Source organism: Vipera ursinii (genome assembly GCF_947247035.1).
Source record: "Vipera ursinii genome assembly, chromosome: 2".
In the NCBI taxonomy this organism is placed as follows: domain Eukaryota; kingdom Metazoa; phylum Chordata; class Lepidosauria; order Squamata; family Viperidae; genus Vipera; species Vipera ursinii.
This window is the reverse complement of record NC_139513.1, coordinates 75,266,456-75,289,008: the sequence shown is the minus strand read 5'-3', so window position 1 is coordinate 75,289,008 and position 22,553 is coordinate 75,266,456. Positions and strand designations below refer to the sequence as shown.

Sequence of the window (22,553 nt, the reverse complement as noted above, 5' to 3'; positions counted from 1 at the left end):
GTTATGTGCTGCTCAGCCAAATCTTGAATATTGAAAAGATATTCAAATTTTAATCAAGTCACAGAATATATTATCTCATCTATAGTCACTCATCTTGTATTATTTCAAAACTCATGTCATACTCCCTACTTTTGTATATGCCTTATTTTTCAAAATGAGACAAGCCATGTTAAAAAAATGCACATAAAGAGTGGAGCTACATAAGCAAAATACAGAATAAAAGTGGGTGAGTGAGTGGACATAGACAAAAAAATCTCCCAAAAATAGTGATATGTAAACCTTTTGAGAAAATAGCTAGGTCTATGGTGACTGATCTAAAAAAAATACTTGAATTTATGTTTCACAAAGAACACATTAAAAAAGAAGGTAGACAGTAGATTCCAGCTGTTCTCCTTCAATGTTGACTGTTTATAAATTTTCTTTTAAAAAAAGTTTGCAATGACATTCACACAAAAAAAAATACAAAGAAAATTCACCAGTGAAGCCTTTTGACCTCTGCTGTTCTCTACCATTTTGCTCTTCCCTACTTAGTTTCGGCAGGGAAATAACAAATGTGCTGTTTAAAAAGAGAACTCTGGTAGAGTCTCAATACAAAACCAAGACCATCAGCATCTGCATTAGCAGCCAACAGATGTGCACAGCTTACATTGCTGGCCCTTCAGCTTTCTTGCTGTTGGAAATATGCCCCACTGACAAATTAGAGAAATGTAGATCAAGGGATCTATATCCTATGCCACTCAACTGATCAAATCATAGATTCCGTTATACAACTCTACTCTCCTTTGGACACAAGGAGGAAAGTGGTGTCTACAGCTGAGCCTATTTGAGGCTGCATCTCTGTACAGCAGCTTTGACTAACATATAACATCAAAACTTTTGTCCTGTCAGCATTCATCCCTTCTCCTGTACCAGGGAAGACCGGGAAAGCCAAATGTTTTTCAAATTCCAAAAGGACAAAATTCATAAGTCACTCCAACACCCTGAAGCACCCGTCAACCCACTTCAAACTCCTCCAAAGCTACTGGTGTGCAAAACTTTGCTGGCATTGCGGACTTCTTCAGCAGGCCCATCCACTGACTAATTGAAAAACTCTCCTTTAAAAAAAGAATCCACATGATCCCACCCAAGATGTGTTTTTCTAATAAAGGGCCCACTACAGCACCTAGAATCAATTGGATAAAGCTGGGCATTTACACTGAAGGCCCAAGCCACGCCCCCCAAATGTAGGCCCGTTTCGCATTTGTTGTTAAGGAGGTATGTGGAACACAATAGAGGAGGAATACCCAAGGCAAGCAGGGCCCTATAGAGAACTTCACACGGTAGTGCCTGTAATGTGCCTCTCGAACGGTCATAGATTTTCCGCTGGATCCAGCCTGGGCATCACGCACGAGAGAGAGCTGTTTATAAAAAGATACTTCATGTGGCGCTTAAAACGAGGAGAGAGAAGACGACAAGCTTGTGAAATCACTCTCAATTATGTCAGTTCAATATCTCCACTCCAATCAAGATCCTACTGGTCTCCTCATCTGGTTTTTAAGAGCAGTGTTCCTAGCAGTAATTCTTCAGATTTTTCATAGAAGGATGATCTACAGGTGGAAAAAAAGGGTGTGAGGTGGGGAGTTGGTAATATAGTTCTCCAGAAGAAGCAAGAAGTCTTAGGGCTTCAAAATACTTGTGAAGATCAGCTCTCCCTCCCTCCTGGACACGCAGCACACTCCCAAGGGCATGCCTATTTCTGCTCCCGAGTAAAAATGCAAACCTGCCCTTCATTTGGGAGAAAACTACTGGCATAACATGTGCCATCCCCATTGTCTCTGTTTTGGCTTGCCACCAAGTGGCGGTTGTCCTGATTTTATATGTGAAGGCAAAGTGTCAGGCAAAGCTGTTGGTTTTGCTGTCTTCCCACGTTATGAATGTCGCCAGCCAGCCGGAAACCATCTGTCACCAATTACAACAGTGATGTAGGTACAGGAAGGGGGCCTGGGGAGGTGGTCAGTTTTGACAGGCGGGTCATCTGGCCCACTTTATTGAGCGATAAGGCAGGCGAGTCCGCTGTCTCAAAACCTTGGCAGCCCCCCTTCCTTCCGCCTGTTAAACAGCTGTTGGCTCTCTCAAACCTAGCAAGTTGTCTGATTTAATGTGAAGCTCCCCAAGCTGTTTGGTGAACATTTTTTTTATTGAAAAGTTTTACAGTACATTTTATTTTTAACAAAACAAAACAAAACCCCTCCCAACCCCCTCCCCTCTTCCCAACCCTCCCAAACACCTCCCTCCCTCCCCCTCCCCCCTCCCCGACTTCCCAGAGCTAAATACAAGGTATAAAAATACAAACAATCATAGTCTACCATATGCAAACAATAAACTATTAAATCTATCGCACTTTAACTCTTATAAAATAACTACAAGCAATATAAATATCACATCAATACTTATTCAAATGCTAAGTGAAACTTTTTAGTCCCATATTTATTCTGGATATAATCAATCCATTTTTTCCACTCCACAATATATCTCTGTTGCGAATGGTCTTTCAAGTACGCTGAGATCTTTGCCATTTCCGCCAGGTTGGAAACTTTTAAAGTCCATTCTTCTATAGTCGGCAGTTCTTCCTTCTTCCAATATTGCCCTACTAAAAGGTGAACATTTTTTTGAGAGGTCCGGCTATGCAGCTGATTGCAGAGGGGGGCCATCAGTGATACAAAGCTAATATTATCCTGTTACCAAGCAATTCGAGGTTGCTCCTCTTTTTCATCCTTCCAACAGGTCTACTTAGCTCCCACATTTCTTCCTGCCTGGACTAGATTGTAGTCTTCTCTGAGTTAGTTGGTTAACAGATTGAAACGGAATCCAGACAAGTCTGTAGGATTTTGACTGTGGTTTGTTCTCCAAGCATGTTTTAATATAATTCCTGAACGCTTCATTACCAAACTACGTAACATCATAAGCAAGATTTTCTGTCCTATTCTCCTTAGCTCATAAGCGTCTTGTGTGCCAGTGTGGTCAGTTATTTGAAGCTAAATTTGAATCCTGAGCAGCTGATTGGTTCTGTTGTTGATTGGCACTTCGAATGGTCTGGTTTCTTACATATTAATATGTTGGATCTAAATCAATATGTTTGCTAATTGCTCCTTTGACAGAAAATCAGGTCTCAATAATTTTACGCCCATAAAACTTTGAAATAATAGGAAATATTTGTAGCTTGGGTTTTAAGATTTTGGCTGTGGTTTGTTATCCAAGCTTGTTGAAAATAGGATAAGAAAATCCTGCTGATGATGTTACCTAGTTTGGTAACGAAACGTTCAGGAATTATATTAAAACAAGCTTGGAGAACAAACCACAGCCAAAATCTAAAACCCAAGCTACAAATATTTCCTATTATTTCAAAGTCTGTAATAGTTGGGGAGTCAGTTTGAGGGGCAATAGTTTTTTTATATCTGGCAACAGGATTTTCTGTGACACCCAAAAAACGTGTAAAAGAAACACATATATACGTACATGTATTTAAATATAAATAAAGTTGATAACAGAAATGTTCCTGACCAAATTGAACCCCAAGTATGTGCTGGACAGGTTCATTTCTCATGTTTAGCTGTGTTTAACTATGGATAAGCTACAATAGTAAGCCAATACATCTGTTTAACCTAGTTATAATCTTAAGTTTTATAATGCTTAGTTTTCTACAATGTATAGATCCAACCAATATTCCTCAGTACTACACTATAGATGAACCAGTAATTTCAATGCTCTTCCCAAAGCTGTGCAAACCTTAGCTTGGAGCTCCTGTTATTTTTAATCTATCACCCCCTCCACACCCTCTCTGTTCTCCGTATTATTCTTCAAACAGTCCTCCTTCCCCAAAAGCAGCCTTCACTAATAAATGTTTTGCATTAGCATTTGCCTGCCTCCTAAAGCCAGTTTTCATTCAAATAGCTAGAGAATCCTGCAAAAGGATGATTTATTATTTAAAAAATTCACTGAATTTTGGCATGATTGTCATTTACATTGTTATTGGTTGGTGTCAGGAGTTTTTTGGGGTCCCTCTGAGTCAATTTTTTTACTCCTGGCAACTGCCTGCAGTTTTCTCAGCAACATTTCAGAAGTGATTTGCCGTTGCCTCCTTCCCATGGCTGAAAAAGAACAACTGACTCACGGTCACCCAAGTGAGCTTTGCTGACTAAGGCTGGACTAGAATTCACAGTCTCCCACTTTCTAGCCTGGAGCCTTAAATGCTACACCAAACTATTGCAATTTCTTAGAATGCATTCTAATAACAATGGATGTGTGTTTTGAGATAAGCAAGAGACAGAGGGGGAAAGGAAATAAGTTACATATTTAACATTATTCACTGTACCTCTCCATACCTTTCTAAGCAACCTTGTTTTCAAAATGTCCATACATTAATTTATGCATTGCCTTTTCGTCTTGCCAGTCTCTTTTATGCCACCACAACCTTCTTAGTTTTCTCCTTCTTGATTCATTCATTCTTCTTTTATGCATCTGTTCTTAGGCTCTTTAGCATCAGCCATCAACAGAAAAGGAAGAATCAGTCAAGAAATTGGCAGATTAGTGCTTGGCAAATTAGCCAGGAAGACATTGGAAAAGATAGGATGGTTGCGATTGGTGTGAGTTCAAGTAATGCGATACAGGTAATCCTCAATTTAGGACCAGTTGCTTAGCAACTGTTGAAAGTTACAACAGACCCCCCCCCCAAAAAAAAAACTAATCATGACCTGGTTCTAAAGTTCTGACGGTTGCCCACTCCACCCCCTGTAGTCACGTGATCACATTTTGGGTGCTCAGCAACTGATCCATGTTTTTGCAGCGTCCCACAGTCAGGTAACTGTGATTTATGACTTTTTTGCTGGACACCAATGTTTACTTCTAGTTTCCAGCAAAAACCACCCATAGCGAACAATGGGTTCACTTAACAATCACAGTGCTCACTTAATGACCACCACAAAACAGGTTATAAAATTGGTCACTTGATGACCCATTTTATGACCATCACAACTTATTGCCAGGCCCAATTATGGTCATAGGTTGAGTACCTGTATTTGATTTAATGTGAATTGTAAATTGAAACCAGGTTGCATTTAATGCAACCCCAAATTCAGTTAATGCAAGGCTAGCAAGTGCACAATTGAGGCTAGAGCATCCACAGTTGCTGTTGGAGTTTTTACACATTGCTGATCTTCAGGTGTACAAAATGGAGAAAAGATAGACTTCATCCGACAAAAACAGTACAGGTTTTTTTTTTAAAAAATAGGCTTATTATTATTATTACATTGGAGCAAAAATTTGATGTAATTGAACAACATGAACGTGGTCATAGCAACACTAAAATAGGATGAGACGTTGGAATGCCTGAATCTATGATAGATTTTATTTATTTTGCTTTTTATAACTACACTGTGACTTTGTAAACCATAAATTTAAATATATTCCTTTTATCCTCCACTCTAATATTTTATTCATATGTGTATAAACATTTTTGTTTAAGATTTTTCACTGCCTATTTATGTCAAGCTGGAACTAATTATCATATTTTCCATAGAAGTGTCACTTGGTCATAGTACGAATTTGAAACCATTTCATGGGATTAATTATTTACCCTTACCAAGACCTACCCTGGAAAAGTGTTGACACTTGAACTTTAAGTGTTGGACAAGACACCTGAGAATACTATGGTAAAAAAAACAAACCTGGATTATTGAACAAATCAACCCAGAATTTTCACTAGAAGCAGAAACGAGCAGGTTCAAATTATTCTACCCTTACATGAAGATTAAGTTCACAAGAAAAAGCTCTAATGCTGGGAAAGGTGGAAGAAGAAGAAGAGAAGCAGAACAAGGTGGATGGACTCAGTCACGGTGCTGATGAGTGCATTATTATGAGTGCATTATGCTGCTAAGTTTGTAAGCCGCCCTGAGTCTTCAGAGAAGGGCAGGATATAAATGGAATTAAAATAAAAAAAATAAAAATAAAAAATTATTAGATCTGAAAGACCAGGTAAAGGATAGATTGTTATGGAGAAAATCTATGTGATTAAGAGTCAAAAAAGCCTCATTGGTACAATACTTAATCTGTTCTGTAATTCAGTCCTTGCTCCTTCTCTTTATTTGACCAAACAACCTCAACCTACCTTTTTTCATACTGGTCCTTCACTTTTGTATTCCACCCACATTAACTCAGCATCCATTCATTCTTGAGCCTATTTCTTACCACACGCATATCTTAAATTCCCATTCCCACTGTATTCAACATACTGTTATATTTCTCCAACTTTTATTTCTTTATAACAAAGGGGGGGCAGAAGGATACTTTATTCATATAGTCATTTTCACTTTTTTCTATAAATATTCTTTCCGTGTACTACCCACTATCTTTCCACCAGCATTTGCATCTCAAAATTTCTCCATTCATTTCCCCATCTTTAGTAAAGACTCTCCCAAGTTACATAAATTATCACATAAATCACTGAGCAGCAGTAATTGGGACCAGGATTTCCATAGTAAGCAAGGCAATTGTAAAACATGAAATCACAAAACCAAGTTGCTCAATTTGATGGCTGTTCTAGCAGCCTCTGGTTACCAACATGAAGTGAATCACTGCTGGTTATTAAGCAGGAACCTCAGGTAAATGCAACTTCTGACTTTCTGTTGGCTTCCCCATTGACATTGCTTGTGGGTACCAGGAGAAAAGGCGGCAAATTGGAATTGTGAGCTTGAGATGCTTCAATGGTCAGAACGCCAGGACAGTTGCCAAATGCCTGGGTGACAGTCATGTGACTGAAGGAGAACTGCAATGGCCAGAAACTCAAGTACTGGTCATAAGTATCATTCATGTGGCATTGTCATAAGTTTGAACAATCACGGAATGAGTGAGTGTTAAATGAGGACCACCTGCACTTATTTTTTCATCATTTATAACTTGCAATCATTCACTCCATTTTCTTTATCAAACCTATCTGCCTTGATGTTTGAAATATTTAGTTTCAAATCCATTCAACATTTTCTGCAAATCATTGGGGTTCTCGATCAATGGCAGAATATCATCTACATTTAAAAGCACCTGCCCATGCATATTTGCAACATTATATCTTTAAACGTCACTCTATGCATTCATTGACAAAATATATAAAATAATTATGGTATGATGGTGTATCCTTTTTTAATGTCTGTGTTGAATCATTTACAAATTATTTCATTTATTCTCGTGCATGTTTGACTTTCACCAATGGCCTGCTCACAAACTTCAAAACCACCCTTCAACTTTATATTCACTCAAATATTCCTTAATTCAATCTATTCACTTTCTCATACTCTTTAAATCAACAAACTTACAAAACATCTTTTTTCTGACATTTCTCATGACAGTTGAAGAGCAAAAATTTGGATTGCACATCACCTGCCTGATATACACAGCACTGCACTTTCTTTTTACCTCTTGTACCTTTCTGTCACTTTCTGAGGCAATTAACAAAATCTCCCATGTAGTTTTTGTATTTGCTCTTATCACTTTTTTTTTGGTTAAACGAATACTAATGACATTCTTACAATCATCAGACACAAATGAAGTCTTTGCACATATGTGAGATATGATACACCTTCTCTATTAATAAAACACAACCATATTTTAATATTTCTCCACTTGCAGTACGCCTGCAGCCAACATTTATTTAGTATCTAAGACTTTTATCTTTATCCTTTTTTACTTGGATACTAATATTTGTTTCTATCCCATTGCTTGACAGATCGCTTTCTTTCACGTACCAATGTTTAAATTCTCCCTCCAGGCATTCTTAGCTTCAGTCACATCCCAGATCACATCATCGCTTTTATTTTTCATTCCATTCACTCTGTTGAAAGCTTCTTGTTTAGCACACTTCACTCACTTTTAGAACAGTTTTTCACTTCATCACTTGATTTTTCACTCTCTCTAAGGTACTGTGCACTGCAGAAGGACACACCCAGGAAAGTCACTTAATCAACCTAAGAAAAATAATGGAGAACAAAACATGGCATTTTGCTATATAGAGGTGTACCTTGTTAATTATGTATCCTCATGGCTGTTGGTTTTGCCTTTGGATCTCCTAGCTCCTCTAGTATTCTGGAGCTTTTTCACTCTTGTGATGCTTTGGTTGCCTTTCTCCTCCTTGAGAATACTTAAAAGGTGTCCTTAAAATCTATCCTCACCTTTTAATGTTGAAAGAAATTCTCCCTTTCCAGTGAAAGGAACACTGATTTAACACCCTTGGTAACTTCTCACAGCAAACATAGGTGTTTCTTTTTTCTTTGCAGATTTTCAAAGAGCAGTCTTCCCAACTGTGCATGAAGCGTGTCAAAATAAATAAATGGTCAATCTTCCAAGCTTGAGTGATAACTGTAAGGCTATGAAGGACAATTTCCTATTTCCTGCCAGTGAGCTACCCTATCAAAGGTGAAGATGAAAGGTTCATCAAGAAAAAGAAGAGTATATAGCTTTCTCACCTCACATTCTTTCCCAGAGTGACAGAATAAAAAACAAAAACCTTGTAACACAAAACTGCTATGAAGGGAATAATAAAGATGCTGAAATTGTACAGGATTGACAATTGTGTCATAAAAACTTAGCTATTTTGACAAAAGTCTTCAGGATAATGTAAGCCTCTGTCAATATTTCACGGTCAGGGAAAGGAGAAGTATAGCCCTGCAATAACTGGAAGGACCCGAAGGCTTTCCCACTTGGATTAATAAATGGAAGAAAGTAGCCCTTTGGTATTTAAAACCAAAACCAAACAAAAACAAAAAACTTCTCTTATTAATCATAACAAACTGCCAAACTCCATTTGCTCACTCCTCATCTTAAACTAACTAGCATGGCAATGTAGTAATGTCACGCAACAGCAAGCTTGTTTAACGGTGGCTTCTGCTTACATAAGCAGACAAAAGATTGTAGCCTAAGGCTCATTTTTACTTTAGTTATTATAAATTTAACAGCTTTTGATTTTGTTATGATTTACGTCTTCACTAAGACTTTGCAACTTCTACGGAAAGGCCATCTTCTGTTGTCCTTTGTGTTCTTGATTTCATACTTGGGGCATTGCAAAAGGAAACCCTGACTTTTAAAGAATCTTATTTGGTTTGATGGGTATCTAATAACATGCTAGAATACTAGTGATTAAAAGCTAGGAAGATACATTCAGTGATTCCTTCATTTGCTCAGGCCTCCCTCATCTTCTGCCTGAATGGAAACTGCACAATCTTCATTTGTTCCTGAAAGTAGGTCATTGGGGAAGCTACGCTACTCTCCCCCCAACACACAACAGGACAAGGCCCCACCTGGCAAATCCTCTTGCTTGTCAAGTTACTTCATTGTGAGGTCAAAAGTATAATAAGCCAGCAAATTGAAGAAATTTGCCTTGCCAGTTTGCTGGTGTTTCTGGCCTAGGCAGGGCTCGGAGTTCAAGGCCAATGGGTGAGAGGAACCATGAGGTAGGAACACAGGAGTCTGGGGTAAGGTGGTCATTTTCCTACAGTCAATTCCATAGCTAGGGATGTCACCCTGACATCCTTGACCCATGCTGTGACAAGAGAAACTGTGTTTGGGTACACGCTGTAGATCCTCTTACAGGGAAAACGGTAATTATTGAAAGTCTCTTGCCACACAAAGTAGATGAAAAAAATAAAATCAAAATGGTTTTGTTGGCCATCTTTAATTTCTACAGACATATTACAAAATTTAGAAGAGGGCTTAAGGCACAGTGAAGGAAAAGACAGCAAATGACAAAGGCATCAAGTATGAAAGTGTCTGCATTGGCAGAGAAGGCCACAATTTGGGATGGGCAGGCCGGGGGGGGGGGGAAGACCATACTAGTAGTTCCATGAAGGGTGCAGGGGGGCTGAGGAAAGCTAAGAGAGGAGGATGAAGAGATGGGAAGGCTTGAAAATAGAGTTGGTTTTGTTCATCAGTAGCAACCTGCAATGTATAAGAAGCTGCATTTCAGTCGGAAAGGCAACCCTGTGGAATATACTATATTTTAGGTGCTTATGGGTGAAATAACCATGCAAGCCAGTGATTCATCATCCGCTGGAAAGGAAAGGGAGGGGAAGTAGGATGGGCAAAAAAAAACCACACTTGGTGTGGCCCCATGAGAAATCTGAGTCTGTGGAAGGCAGCCTTTTGTCAGCAGTAATCTCCTGAAAGCTGCATCCTGTGGCAGTGAAGGTAGTAAGTGCGAAGGGGTAAGTCAGAACCAAGACAGGGTGAAGCCACATATTCCTTTATATTTTAGAGCACCCGGTATGCTTTTCTTCTTTCTGATACCTTCTTCTCTTTCTCTCCACACACCCAGACATCAGTCTGTGAGGGAATGGACAGACTCCAGTCCCTTGGGATCTATACTGATTCCTTGCAGTGGCATTTGGAATTAGACTAACTGTGATCTTGCCTTCCAAAGCATCTTTCTGGAGGCTTCTCACTTAGGGATTTGTGGAAATTATCTGGTGAAAAGTGCTTGCTCCTCCTTCTCCTCCTCCCCTGCCTGACTGTGGACCTCCTTTTGGATAATTCTCCACCTGCAGTGATTGCCTTTGGCAGATTTGCCATTCCCTCCTTCCCACTGAAGACAGGATGACACAAAGCATCCAGCAAATGAGATCATCTAATCCTCTAAGGTTAATATGGATTTCAACAACCACTTTATTAAATGTGCCATCCTAAGAGTTTGGAATAAATATAAAATAAGGTTCTCTACAAAAAGGCCTCTTTGGGTGTTACGCCAGGAAGCTTTTTTTTTTTAAAGAAAAGGTGGCGAGGCCAGATTGCTGGACTTATAGTCAAATAATATTCTTCAGTTAAAAAGGTAAAGGTTCCCCAGCACATGCATGCTAGTCGTTTCCGACTCTAGGGGCCAGTGCTCATCTCTGTTTCAAAGCCGAAGAGCCAGCGCTTGTCCGAGGACGTCTCCGTGGTCATGTGGCCGGCATGACTAGACGCCAAAGGTGCTCGGAACGCTGTTACCTTCCCACCGTAGTGGTCCCTATTTTTCTACTTCCATTTTTATGTGCTTTCGAACTGCTAGGTTGGCAGAAGCTGGGACGAGTAACAGGCCCTCACTCTGTTACGCGGAACTCGGGATTCGACCCGCCAAACCTCCGACCTTCTGATCGACAAGCTCAGCGTCCTAACCCACTGAGCCACCGCGTCCCTTATTCTTCAGTTATGGGGACTCTATCCTCAAATCTAAAGAGGAGTTAGAAATGTTTGCCATTGGTTTGTACATGTATAATTCAAAGGAAGGTTTAAAGTAGATAAAAAAAGTTTTTCCAAAAAATGAATTGGAAATTCTATTTTGTGGTAATGAACATATTATTGCTAAGGTTTATAAATTGTTATTGAAATGGAACTTAGACAAATGACTATTGTATGATTCAGCAGGCAAAGCATTTTTTATATAATGGGTCAGTGAAACTCATAAACATATACCAGTTGTCAAGTCCACAAATTTTTATCACATGACCACAGTGATGCTGTAAGTGTGAAAAACGGTCATAAGTCATTTCTTCAGTTGTAACCTCGAAGAGACTTAAGCAAAAGGGGCTGAAGTATTTTTTAAGTTCAGAATAAGATAACATTTGGAAGCAACTCAGACAGATACCTCCCTAATTCACTGAAGTATAAGGAGAAGGAAGTGCAGCACAATGAGACTCAAAACATTCTGTTACTACAGATACTTTCAATAAAATAGAATTTTAGTTTTAGTTTTAGTTTAGAAATGGGAGGACCCAGGAGCTGAACATCCTTTCCGGAACCTTCCAGACTCCTTTGTAGAAAGTTTTTGTCATTATTAAGAGTAACTGTCATCTCTAGCCTTCCTGGAAACCTAACACACTGATAGCCAACATTCCAATCCCGCACTGAGTAAAAAATGGACTCCAAATTTCTACTGCTTCAGAAGTATTTCATTAATGCTTTATTTTTCTGGAAGATATTTCTTGAATACGTTTCAACAAACAAAATCTCCTCTCTGTGTGTGCTATTTTTACATTGAGTTTTTCCCTTTACCATCCCATTTCTTCTGGATCTATGTGGATAGGATAATTGTAAATTAGTCTTCTCTCTTTGGAGTGTATAATATGCGACTTACATCATATATTTATTCTGCTTATGTTGGCAGTTTGGTAAGAGGGCATATTGAAATTCTGTGATAAACTTATGATTCCCCTGCTTGTAAGATATGATAGGAAGTTTTTGCTGCTAATGGAATTTAGCATTATACCCAGAAAACAATTATTTTATATATAGTACTTGAGAGGCATAATAAAGCTATAAAATATGGCACATGAACACAATTTTATGCAGCCTTTTTATCATGTTCATTTTTTTTAAATGAACACCATTCTTGCTTTCCAAGGACAGCCCCAAAACAACCAGGCCCTGGGCAGGATGAGCAATTTTATTTTCAATACAGTTAATCCTTCCTTTCAGTTGTATTTGCAGATCTCCTTGCCTCAGCAGGATGCTCGGGCTTTCATGGGTAGTTTTCTCTCTATTTCTGACATTAGGTAAGATTTTCTGTGGAAAAGTTCCTCCCCCACTTCTATGCCAGTTCATGCCTGCTGAGACTTTACTGAGGCTTGGCACTGCATGGAAGAACATCCTCAAGTGAGAATTATAACCTGGACTACAATTCGGTATATTGCAACCAGTAGGATTTACATTAAAGTAAACATTCAATAAATGAGAAAGTCACCTTGGTATTCAACCTCTCTTGAAGGAAGTGAAGGGAGGTTGATGGAACTATACATTTTCCAGGGTTTTTCTTGCTAAGACTAGACCATGATTGTTCTGAAACCATGTTAAGGGTATTATTAAGTCCACTAGACCTAAGTCTATTGAGTGTTGGGAAATATTAAGAACTGTGGCAGAAGATATTATGAGGAAATTCAGCTGAAGAAAGAATTAGAAGATTGGGTGAGGTGAGTGGGTGGGAATTGTCTTTTGCTCATAAAATCATAATTTTAGCTGACTGCCTTTCCTGCAGCATCCGCGAACACAGCTCCACAGTTCAATATGAGCAGCAGCTTTATGTTGCCAGAGGACACACCTATAGGTTAGTGATGGAGAAAGTTTTGTTTGGAATGCAGAAAATTAAAGTCAGTATTTCTAGATTTGTCAATGGTATTTTTCATAGCCTTCCTAGGCTATGACCTATAAATGAGACAGAGAATGACTCCCATCATTTCAGCCAGTGGTTGTGATGATAGAGAAGCTATAACCCTACGCATATTGAGGATGTGGTAAAAGGAGTGTGGTAAGAGGACATGGCAATAGGGTTCCAAAGTCCCTCTAGACCTGGTTATGCTAGCAGACCTATGCACTCCAGGGGATGCGTGAAGTGATGAGACGGCTCTGTTATTATTAATGTCAGTCATTAAATTAAGAGCCTTGGTGGAGCAGTGGGCTAATGCCTCCTTAAGTAACACCAGCTGCCTGCAATTAGTGCAGGTTCACATCCCACCAGGCTCAAGGTTGACTCAGCCTTCCATCCTTCCGAAGTAGGTAAAATGAGGACCCAGATTGTTGGGGGCAATTAAGCTGACTTTGTAATAATGCCGCTTGGGGTGTGTGTGTGTGAAAGCCCTAATAAGCAGGCATATACATAGAATGAAGGCTACTGCTAAGCTTGTAAGCCGCCCTGAGTCTTCGGAGAAGGGCGGGATATAAATGGAATTAAAAAAAAAATCATTGAATGAAATTGCAACTGTGTTTAATACCTTACTTCAGCTTTTCTTTGCTTTATGGACAAAGATCATAAGTGCAAGGATTGGTCATAAAGTTACTTTTTCATCACTGTCATAACTGCAAACGGCTGCTAAATAAGACAGTTGCTAAACCTGTCTTGCAAATCTGCCTTAGTGAAACTTTTCCTTCGTAGCTGTGTAAATCATACACATGCAGCATTGTGTTAAAGATCTTGCACTATTTCTAGCATTACTATGCCTTTTGTTTTTATTGTTGCTCCTTAACTATCCCTGTAATGTGATGCAAGGGTAGGAAAGACATGGTTATTCTCATGAAATATACAGATGCGTGAGCACATAGACATGCAAACTGAATCTATCATGGATATTTTAATAAACATGTATATTCAGGGTATAAAGCCAGTTCTGATAATTGGATAAAGTAACAGAGGGCTCGGGACAAGGGTTGTTCCTCTGTCCTAGTCCTATTAGACCTCTCAGCGGCTTTTGATACCATCGACCATGGTATCCTACTGCGGCGTCTCAGGGGGTTTGGAGTAGGGGGCACTGTTTTACAGTGGTTCTCCTCCTATCGCCTGGGCCGCTCGGAGTCGGTGTTGACGGGAGGACAGAGGTCCGCCCCGAGGCCTCTCATTTGTGGAGTTCCTCAGGGGTCGGTCCTCTCTCCCCTCTTGTTCAACATCTATATGAAGCCGCTGGGTGAGCTCATTTGTGGTTTCGGGGTGGGGTATCATCAGTATGCTGATGATACCCAGCTTTTTCTTTCCACCCCGAACCAACCCAGTGATGCCCTCGACAATGTCCCGTTGCCTGGAGGCGGTTCAGGTTTGGATGGGGAGAAACAGGCTTCGTCTCAATCCTGCCAAGACTGAGTGGCTGTGCATACCGGCATCTCAGACTAACCAATCTTTTCCATCGTTAACTATGGGGGGGGTGAGGTGTTACCCCCCGTTGATAGGACCCGCACCTTGGGCGTCCTCCTGGATTCACGGCTCAGTTTGGAAGATCATATAGGAGCCGTGGCCAGGGGGGCTTTTGCCCAGGTTCGCTTGGTGCACCAGTTATGGCCCTATCTGGACCGAGATGCCCTACGCACAGTCACCCATGCGATCGTGACCTCCCGGTTAGACTACTGCAATGCTCCCTACATGGGGCTGCCCGAGGACCACTCGGAGGCTTCAGCTGGTGCAGAATGCAGCCGTGTGAGTTGTGATGGGAGTCTCCCGATACTCCCATGTAACACCTCTTCTCTGCGAGCTGCATTGCCTTCCAGTTGCCCTCCGGGTGAGATTCAAGGTGCTGGTGATGACCTATAAAGCCCTAAATGGCATGGGCTCGGATTATCTGAGGGAGCACCTGCTGCCAGCATCAATTTCCCATCGTCCTGTGCGCTCCCACAGGGAGGGCCTCCTCAGGGTACTGCCGGTCAAGGATTGCCGACGGGCGATCCCCAGGGGGAGGGCTTTCTCTGTATGCGCGCCTGCCCTATGGAATCAACTGCCAACGGAACTCTGGACTGCCCCCGACCTTCGTTCATTTCACCGGGACCTAAAAACCTGGCTCTTTGAGCTATCTGGTCTGGACTGAGGGGTTTTAATGTTTTTAAATTGTGATTTTAATTTTTGGGGGCTAGACTTAATTTAATTTAATTTTAATGTTATATTGTATTGTTTTTAAATTTTGCCTTGTAAACCGCCCTGAGTCCTTCGGGAGTAGGGCGGTATATAAACCAAATAAATGAATGAATGAATGAATGAATAAATGGATGGATGGATGGATGGATGGATGGATGGATGGATGAATGGATATTGGCTTGTGAAATAGTCCATGCCTTTTTTTAAAAAACCAATTACTCCATTCCTCATAAAAAAGGTAAAGGTAAAGGTTCCCCCGCGCATGCGTGCTAGTCGTTTCCAACTCTAGGGGCCGGTGCTCATCTCCGTTTCAAAGCCGAAAAGCCAGCGTTTGTCCAAGAACGTCTCCGTGGTCATGTGGCCGGCATGACTAGACGCCAAAGGCGCACGGAACGCTGTTACCTTCCCACCGTAGTGGTCCCTATTTTTCTACTTGCATTTTTACATGCTTTCGAACTGCTAGGTTGGCAGAAGCTGGGATGAGTAACAGGCGCTCACTCTGTTACATGGCACTCGGGATTCAACCTGCCAAACTGCTGACCATCTGATCAACAAGGTCAGCATCCTAACCCACTGAGCCACCACGTCCATTCCTCATATACAATAACAATTCTTCAGGAGACATCTCTTTAGCTGTCCCCCTCAGAGCGAAGAAGGGACTTTGGGTGATATCTCCCATGGCTGCAGAGAGTGGGTGGAATCAATCAATTTGTAAAAGGGGAAAAAAAGGGTAGAGGAACACTGTGATTGTGACAAGAGCATATGGAGAAAAGGGCTAACATTCAGCATGTTAAGACTGGTATTTCCTATGCCAAATGTGGCTATCTGCAAGTGATGTTTTTTGTACACTCAGACCTGTTAAAATAGTATTTATGTTTTGTGACCAGAGGAGCGTTGCTTGGAATGGAAAGTCAGGCATTTACAAGAAACTAATCATAATTCAGTTCAGGTTGAACTTCTTGGGACAGAAATCTTTGGGATGTCATTTCCTTTTCCTTTTCTTGGCTGGCACTGGGCTCACATCTACAAAACATTAAAATGGTGGAAAACTAAACAAGAGCCAAGGTGCTATTGAAATCATGTTTGTGATATATATAGTTACACCTGAAAATAACATTTTTCTCATTCTTTCATATTTGGAAGAAGTAGCTTCTTCAGACATTTATTGCACAATCAAACAACTAGTTACTCAGCTGTTTCTAATTAAAATGCTTCTAATTAATTTATGTGGAAATGGAATATTGTCCAACTCAATAACAGTTTTAAGGTGCAGTTAAATAAGCATGTTGTTTTTCTTTTCTTTTTTTTTGAGATTCTTATTTAAAAATCCTCTATGGATTGGTATTTCACACTTTCCAATTCTGCAATTGATTTTATCACAGATAGCATTGTATTATGCCACATACTGATGCATAATTTTGTAACAATAAGAACCGAGAAGTCACATCTGCTTTACGTAAAGTTAAGCTAAGTCCCTATTGACTACCTAGATACGTACATGAGGAGGTTTTTTTTTTCTTAAAAAAAAACATTTCGGCAAAAAACATGAAATTGATTTAACCACTCCATTCTTCTGGACCTTGGACCTTTTCAAAAATGTCTTATTCTGTTCAATAGCGTTTCTTCCCTGATGGTCTTCCATCCAAGTATTAATCAGGTTCAATGGACTCTCCCAGATTTGCTCCCGAAAGGGTTGTTTTACCTTACAATTAACAATAACTGACACATACCACACATCAGGCACATACATACAATCACTTACAGCCTAAATAGCTTTTAGGGCCCCTGAGTATTTTACAAATACTACGTCACAAATTAGCAAATGTATGAAAAGGGAGAAGTCAGAAATCAACACCATATTTTTTTGTTAGCTCTCTTTTTTTTAGGTATTTTAATGTTTGTTAAATTTCCTTCATTTATCTCTTATTTCCTTTTATTTATTTATTTCTCCCTTTGTACACACTCACTCAAACACCCACTAAGTAACAGAGCAGAGATTTTAATCCAGTGGAGATTAATAATAACCCCGTGATGCAAGTTTCACAAAACATAGAATCATAAACAATTGAAGTTGAGTGTTCATGATCCAAAAATTGCAATTGAAAATGGGAAAAACTCTCCTGGAAAATATTCCCAGATTGTCACGGTTGTATTTCTGAGTCTAAACCACCAACACCCAGCTTTCTCTGGCAATCAACAATCCAGTTTTTTCTCTATTTGTAAACTGTACATCCTGCACTTTCCCTATTCATTAACAAGCTAAAGTACCCTAATGACAATCCTTCTCCAGGATGCTTTGTTGCCTTTCCCCAAAGCAGTACTTTTAAACTTTATTTCATATACATTGCTTAGACAGTTGCTTACACGGTTTCATTTCATGTATAAACAATACCCATGAAAGGTTTATATTTCAGACACACGAGGCTCAAAAGCAAACATCAGCACAACCTGGAATCACTCTTCTCTTTTCCTTGAAAACATTTTCCCATGTTATTCCTTTAGTTTAACAAGTTTTTATGCTGGAGCATTAAATTAACTGCATAGTCTAAAAAGTGTGAAAACATTTCCTGTCTTGTCAAGCATACTATTGGCCTACAGATTCAGGTCGCGAGAGAAACAATCTCTTTTTTAAAAAAAATTTCTTTTTTGTTATTGGGAATTTAATGTAACTAACACAACACACATTCATAATCCAGTGTACAACAACTGTATGCTGCCAACTTGCTGAAAAATGATGCCAGCCAGCCAAGAGACTAATCAGTATCAGTCAACACATTTCTGGTAGCAAGGCCAGAAACATATTTGTGTGAAAGAAATTTTGTCTATAGAGTACTGGAGCAGAAATGAGAAGCACAAAGTTTATCAGATGCAATTGTGGGATTACAGCTCCTATAATTGTTGGCTGCCATGGAAGTGTCTAAAAGTCAAAGGTCAAGTGCTTGAACCTGCTGGAAGTTTCAGAATTCCAGGAGCAGCTGTATATGCGTTGCCATAAGAACAACATTCAATCTCAAAAGCTGGATAATTTTGACCTCACAATGGTCCTAATAGCTGCTACAGAAACTTGCACTGCTTTTTGCATTCCTTCCCTAGCAGCAAAAAGGGGAAATTCTCTAAATGAAATCAGGAAAATGCACCTCAGGGTTTCAAGCAGAAGTGCTTCCCAACCAAAAGTTGTGAATCTTTCAACTGAAGTTACTAAGGAATCAGCTTGGATTGTTACCCATACAAAAGCATGCTCTTTCCTATGACGTTACAAGTTCTCTCACAACTTGCAAGTAAAACAGCCAGGCAACTAAACAGCACGTGGTGTACTTATGAGCAGTTTTATGTCCCCCACGTGGTCCTGCACTGCCCTTCTTTCAGTCAGAAACTGGATCCAATAACTGTTATATCTTAAACAGATTCACACTTTCAGTTATACAGCCTTTCACAGGCAAAAGCTTTCAAAGGATGCTCAGCCTTGGCTATCTCCAACCACGCCGTTTGCCTTTTCAGTGTATAAGAACTGTATAGTCTCCCCGGTTTTACTATTCTTGGCCAACACAGACTCTTCCAAATGTTAGCCAACGTTTCTATGGCAGGCGGGACAATATCCCAGCCATAGGTTTCTAAGTGTATTTAGGACACAACATCCACCTTACCTGGTCATGGAGATCCACCATGAATGGATGCTGGTGGGATGTGTGTACCGCTGGGTGAAGCATTCGTGCTATATTGGCTTTGATAGAGAAGGCAGTCACAGCAGGTGAGAGTTCCTGGTTGACCCGAGATTATTTCAGAACAAGTGGAGAGAGGCAGAGGTGGGCCTGCTTAGTACTGACGTGGGGGATGGTGAAGGAATCTTAGAGCCACTGACTAGACTGAATGCCCTGAAGCCCACAGGGAGAATGCTGGTCGGCACGGATTATCAACATTACTTAAAAGCTGAAGAACTCTACCTTCTCCTGAGGTGTGCTGGACTGCCACAGCTCTCCCCTGGGAATTGTTGCTGGTCAAATGGGACAGGAGGCCGCCTATTCACTGCCAGTTCCCATGGTCGCATTGGGGATGTTCACAAGGCAAAAGGTGATGCTGGATCTCACACTCCAAACGCAGATCCACACCGGTACTTTGGGATCTGCAAAAAGTGACGAAACAGCTACTGAACACAAGCGCTGTAACAAAAAGAGTTTTAAGTTTTCAATCAGCTGGCAGGCTGCAACACAACAGCAGGTGGTGAAAAAATCCCCACATATTCAGTGATAGACTCTCTTCATATTACATGGTCTCCATTTAAACATTTTCCTGTATAGCTAACTCGTAATAATTTTGACTTGCTGGTTCATTTATCTGCCTTTTCTGTTTCCTATCTATCATTCCCTTCTACCACTTTTAATTACCGTATATACTTGAGTATAAGCCGACTCGAATATAAGCCGAGACCCCTAATTTTACCCCCCAAAAAAGGGAAAAGTTAGTGACTCGAGTATAAGCCGAGGCTGGGAAATGCAGCAGCTCACCTTATGCTCCTCTCCAGAGATCTTCCCTCAGCAGCGGCCGGCAAAGTAGCTCGCAGGCGAAACAAGCCTGGCAGAGGAGCCGGAGCGGCGAGCAGAGGCGCCCGGCCCAGATCCTGCAAGGCCCGGCCGAGACACGCCCCCAGCAGCGGAGCTGCTCCGGCTCCTCTGCTGGGCTTGTTTTGCATGTGAGCTACTTTGCCTGACGCTGAGAAGACCCGCTTGAGCACTCGGGTTGGTGTCAGTCTCCGCAGGCCCTTCTCGTTTCCAGGAACGTCAAGTGCGCTTGGCTCCCCACCCCCACGGCAGGGCAGGGCAGGGCAGAGACTTGCTCGCCCTTCTGACGGCCCTGAAGAGAAACGAAGGGCTTGCAAACTCCCCGCGAGAAGCTGGGCGAAGTGCGCGGCTGGGCGAGTGTGTGCCTGCGCGCGTATTTACGAAAGAAACGCTCCGAGAGTTCTTCTTTCTCCGCCCCCTTGGGGGGAACTCTAGCGACTGCTGTAGCCGCGCTTCTCTTCTCGGCTCCGAAAATAGGGATTTCTACTCTCTCTCTCTCTCCCCCCTCCCCACCCCGAATTCTCCTGCCTCTTCGATTGCGACAATAAAAGGGCGAAGTGTGCGCTGGTTTCTTCCTCCTTCCTCCCCCCCTCCCCTCCCCTCCCCGATTGTCAGGTGAGGCAGCTGGAGGTCTGGCCGGGAGATTGTAGCCGTTTTGAAACGCCGCGTCTTGAAACGCCCGATCAGCTGATTTTCGGGTGGAAGAGCCGTGGCTTGAATCTGTTTGCATCTGCCTGAATTAGACCGAAACGGCCTGAATTTGACCAGAGTTGCTTTGTAATGGCTGGAGGGACTGCAGAGGAGGTCTTGCCGGGAGATTGTGGCCGTTTTGAAACGCCGCGGCTTGAAACGCCCGATCAGCTGATTTTCGGGGCGGAAAGAGCCACGGCTTGAATCTGCTTGTATTTGTTTGAACTTAACCAGAAACGGCTCGTAATGGCTGGAGGAACTGCGGAGGGAGTGAATGCTCCAGCCTGGAATATTTGGAAAGGCTGGGGGAACCGGATGAACTGCAGCTTAAGCGACTGTTGCCGGAGGACCATGGCTTGAAACGCCCCAGTTTTGGGGCAGCGTTTGCTTGTTCCGGGTAGAAAAAACGTTGTCGACCCCGGCATCTTTTGCGGGGATTTCCCATTTCCCGTTGCGAAACCAGCCGAGCCCAAGTCCACCCTTTCTTTTTTTTCCACGGCACGCTCGATGCCTTTCCCACGATCGTGTCTCCTTCAGATCTTACGCAAGCTTCCTCGATTTTCTGGTGTGTGTGTGTGTGTGTGTGTGTGTGTGTGTGTTTCTTTCTTATTCCTCCCTTCTCTGGTGGTTGGAAAGGCGTGTGACGCGCTTCGACAACAACTCTGCTGGCTCTCTCGGTGGGAACCTCCCATCCTCTATATACCCCCATTTCGGCTGCTTCGCAAACTGCTTCCTCCACCCCACCCCACCCCACCTCACCCCTCCCCGCAAAAGATGCCGGGGTCGACAGCGTTTTTTCTACCCGGAACAAGCAAACACGCAGGCAACCCTGCACTATTCAGCTCAGTGAAGTCACGCTTGGTTAAAAAACAGATTTAATAATAATAATAAGAAGAAGAAGTTGGGCTGATCAAATGTTTCAATAATGACTGAAGGAGAGCTGCTTGTACCTTGGTCTTTGTGCTGGTGTCTTGACATGCCAGTGTTTTTATTTATTCCATTTATTCCATTTGATCAGCCCAAAGTACAAAAAAAAACAACCCAAAAACAAGGTCTAGTTTCACGGCGATGAGCGACCGGAGTGCCAATCAATTAGTTAACAGACTTCATCAGTTCCAAAATCAAGATCACACCGGCAAGCTTTGTCAGTTGTCACTCGCGGCAGTACAAATACACTAGTACGGAAAGCTGCCGTTCACTTTCGGGGGGAGGAAAAAAAACACAACACTGCATGCTTTCCGCCCCGAAAATCAGCTGATCGGGCATTTCAAGCCGTTTCAAGCGTGACTTGACTGAGCTGAATAGTGCAGGGTTGCCTGCGTGTTTGCTTGTTCCGGGTAGAAAAAACGCTGTCGACCCCGGCATCTTTTGCGGGGAGGGGTGAGGTGGGGTGGGGTGGGGTGGAGGAAGCAGTTTGCGAAGCAGCCGAAATGGGGGTGTCAAGCCCTACGGGGACGAGGGGAGCACTTCCAACAATGCCCGCGCAGCACCGAAGGCCCATTGGCACCCGCACCCCCCAACTGTTCGGCGGGCGAACGCCAGACCCGCTGCCGCACTTACAGCTGATCGGCGGCCGGAGGAGATTGCAAGCGGCTGCGGAGGTTCCGCGCCAGCACAAACAGCTAATCGGCGGCTGAAGGAGACTGCAAGCGGCTGCAGAGGTTCCGCGGCCGCATCAACAGCTGATCGGCGGCCGGAGATTGTGGACGGGCGCAGAGGGTCCGCGTCAGCACAGACAGCTGATCGGCGGCTGAAGGAGACTGCGAGCGGCTGCGGAGGTTCCGCGGCCGCATCAACAGCTGATCGGCGGCCGGAGGAGATTGTGGACGGGCGCAGAGGGTCCACGTCAGCACAGACAGCTGATCGGCGGCTGAAGGAGACGGCGAGCGGCTGCGGAGGTTCCGCGCCGGCACAAACAGCTAAGGGGC

The 22,553-nt window shown here is 42.2% G+C and overlaps 1 protein-coding gene across 2 annotated transcripts in view; it reads right to left on the bottom strand.

Annotated features, from left to right (window-relative positions):
• RNF44 (ring finger protein 44) overlaps window positions 1–22,553 on the bottom strand; it is an 88,179-nt gene that overhangs the window by 51,352 nt on the left and 14,274 nt on the right. For both annotated transcript variants that reach the window (XM_083354105.1, XM_083354106.1), the window contains exon 2: window positions 19,321–19,499. In XM_083354105.1, the coding sequence (XP_083210231.1) occupies window positions 19,321–19,424 (104 nt within the window). In that variant the 5' untranslated portion in view covers window positions 19,425–19,499. The remainder of the gene's footprint in view (window positions 1–19,320; window positions 19,500–22,553) is intronic.